General features: G+C 35.0%; 1 protein-coding gene across 1 annotated transcript in view; it reads right to left on the reverse strand.

Annotated features, from left to right (window-relative positions):
- LOC107713106 (glycerophosphodiester phosphodiesterase domain-containing protein 5-like) overlaps positions 1-2,500 on the reverse strand; it is a 34,183-nt gene that overhangs the window by 25,099 nt on the left and 6,584 nt on the right. Inside the window, exon 3 of the mRNA XM_016518543.1 lies at positions 673-776. Within this exon, the coding sequence (XP_016374029.1) occupies positions 673-776 (104 nt within the window). The remainder of the gene's footprint in view (positions 1-672; positions 777-2,500) is intronic.

Below are 2,500 nucleotides of genomic sequence, written 5' to 3' on the forward strand. Positions count from 1 at the left end.
AATAATGTTACAATGATTTCTATTTCGAACCAGTTCTGTCCTTTTGAACTTTCATCAAAGTATCCTGAAAAACAAAATGCATCACAGTTTCCACAAAAATATTGTGCGGCACAACTGTTTTCAACATTGATAATAATCAGAGATGTTTCTTGAGCAGTAAATCAGATCATGTGACACTGAAGACTGGAGTAATGATGCTGAAAATTCAGCTTTGATCACAGAAATAAATTACAGTTTAACAGATATTCACATAGAAAACAGCTATTTTAAATTGTAATAATATTTCACATTTTTCCTGTATTTTTCACCAAATAAATGCAGCCTCGGTGAGCAGAAACAAATCTTACTGACCCCAAACTGAACAGACTTGATGATGACAGTCAGCTTTCTAACATCTCATGCTCCAATCTCGTCATCATGAGACCTCATCTGCTGCCTGTCGTCGAAATAAATGCAGCCTTGGTGAGCAGAAGAGACTTTTTTTCAAAAACACTGAAAAATCTCACCAATCCCAAACATTTGAATGGTAGTGTACAATATGGAATCTTGAACAATATAACCCAGGATGAAACTTTTGAAGTAAAAAAAAACAAAGCAAAGTTATTTCACCCATTTACTGTTGCGCATCCTTTTGCATTTCTTGTTCAGAAGCTGCACATTTGCAAGACTCACAGACACAGGGCTGTTCATTGTCTTTGTCCCAGACAGACTGTTTGGTCTGATAGAGGATCTGTGAGGGGAATTCTGCTGAGAATAATGTCTGACCCGTCTCTGATCTACAGACAGACACATCAGAGCTAAACCGGTTAGCAGGCAGCGGATTAGAGTAAAAACAGCAGAGATGTTATCCAGAAGTCAGATTGATACTGATAAACTCCATCCAGCACTGTTACATGTGCAAAAAACCTGGTTTATTCAGAACAACATCTTGACCTTGTTTTCAATTTTAGAAAGCGGTACAGTTCTGAGTGGCTCCTCACACATGCAGTGAAAGCGTCATGTGTTCACGATCAATAATTAGATCACAGAACAGCGTGCTTCGTTCCGCTGGGAACGAACAAAACACGTCTGAGCATCTGTCTGTGGCCATCAAGGTTTAATGATCAGAGACATCCTTGAGGGCTTGGGCTTGTGTTGTAGTTCTGCTCTAATGAGAATACCTGCACTTAAGCCCTGCCCTGAGGGGCTGTTGTCATGGCAATGACTGTCCTTGAGTGAAAGTATCCCATCAGGATGTGTAGCTGAGGCGGGAAGCGTTGCATTAGATCGTTTATTGCTTCACTCAACATCACTAATGCAACCTGTCTGAAACCTGGCTGTATTGATCTATCAAACTAAGTCTTGGTATTTTTAATGCAAAACAAGGCAAAAAGTATGTAAACAAAAACAGACTTAGTCAAGAAGCAAATCTGCATGAGATCTTAAGACTTAAAATGTTTATGTACAATCAAGAAAATCAGTTTTTCTTTCAAAGACAAATTACTTGTTGCATCAGATCTTATTAAGAAATAAAAGACTCCTAGTTTATCACTTTTATGTACGTCAGGCATAATTTCCTGAATGGTAAAATATGATGTTGTAAGATATCAGTAATACAGATGAGATAACACAGGAAATTGCGTTTCGAATGGTGGGTCACACAATCATAAACTGAATAAAAGCCACACGCTGACTGAAATCAAATCTATTCTCAGCCAGAAGAATATGACGTAACATTATAAAAACACTGTTGTTCGGCCATTCAATCAAACAGCAGCCTGTGAATGGCTGCGCATTTCAAAGCACAATTACAGGCTACAGCAAAAAAAAAAAAGTAATAAATAAAAATTCAATAATATTTTATATTATATATAAAAATGTATATATCTAGAAAATATTATATACATATATGCACATATATAAAATTAATATTTTTACTTAAACACAAATTATATATGTGTATATATAAATCATTTTATGTATGTGTGTGCGTGTGTGTGTGTATTTATGTATTGTTAATCATTCTTAATCTACAGCATAATTTTATAACATACACATTCTAGATTTATGCACTATAATAAACTAAAACCTTTGACACAGAGAAGAAACTGATAAGTTATCTGAACTTTTTCGTGGACGCAGCCTATTATGATTTTCTGGACTTGAACACGAAGACTTATAGACTGTAATGAGGTAAAAATGTGTTTAGATCAGCCGCTCCTGTATTTTCATTAGCTAATGGAAGATCATGTCAACTTAACTGCATACCCAGAATGCACGGCGCTCATTTCTGAACGTCAGCCTCACATAAGGCCAATTTCCTTATTACAGTGAGCTTCAGAAACATCTGAAAGGATCATACATTACATTAAAATTCTATATTTTAAATCTAGAATGTGTGTTATAAAATTATACAGCAGAGTAAGAATTATTAACAATATTATAAAATGAAATACTCTCGCACACACACATAAATCTATAAAATGATTTATATATACACATATATAAAGTTTATATTTCA

The sequence above is a fragment of the Sinocyclocheilus rhinocerous genome, unplaced genomic scaffold (genome assembly GCF_001515625.1).
Source record: "Sinocyclocheilus rhinocerous isolate Xijiao unplaced genomic scaffold, SAMN03320098_v1.1 scaffold1093, whole genome shotgun sequence".
Taxonomy (NCBI): Eukaryota; Metazoa; Chordata; class Actinopteri; order Cypriniformes; family Cyprinidae; genus Sinocyclocheilus; species Sinocyclocheilus rhinocerous.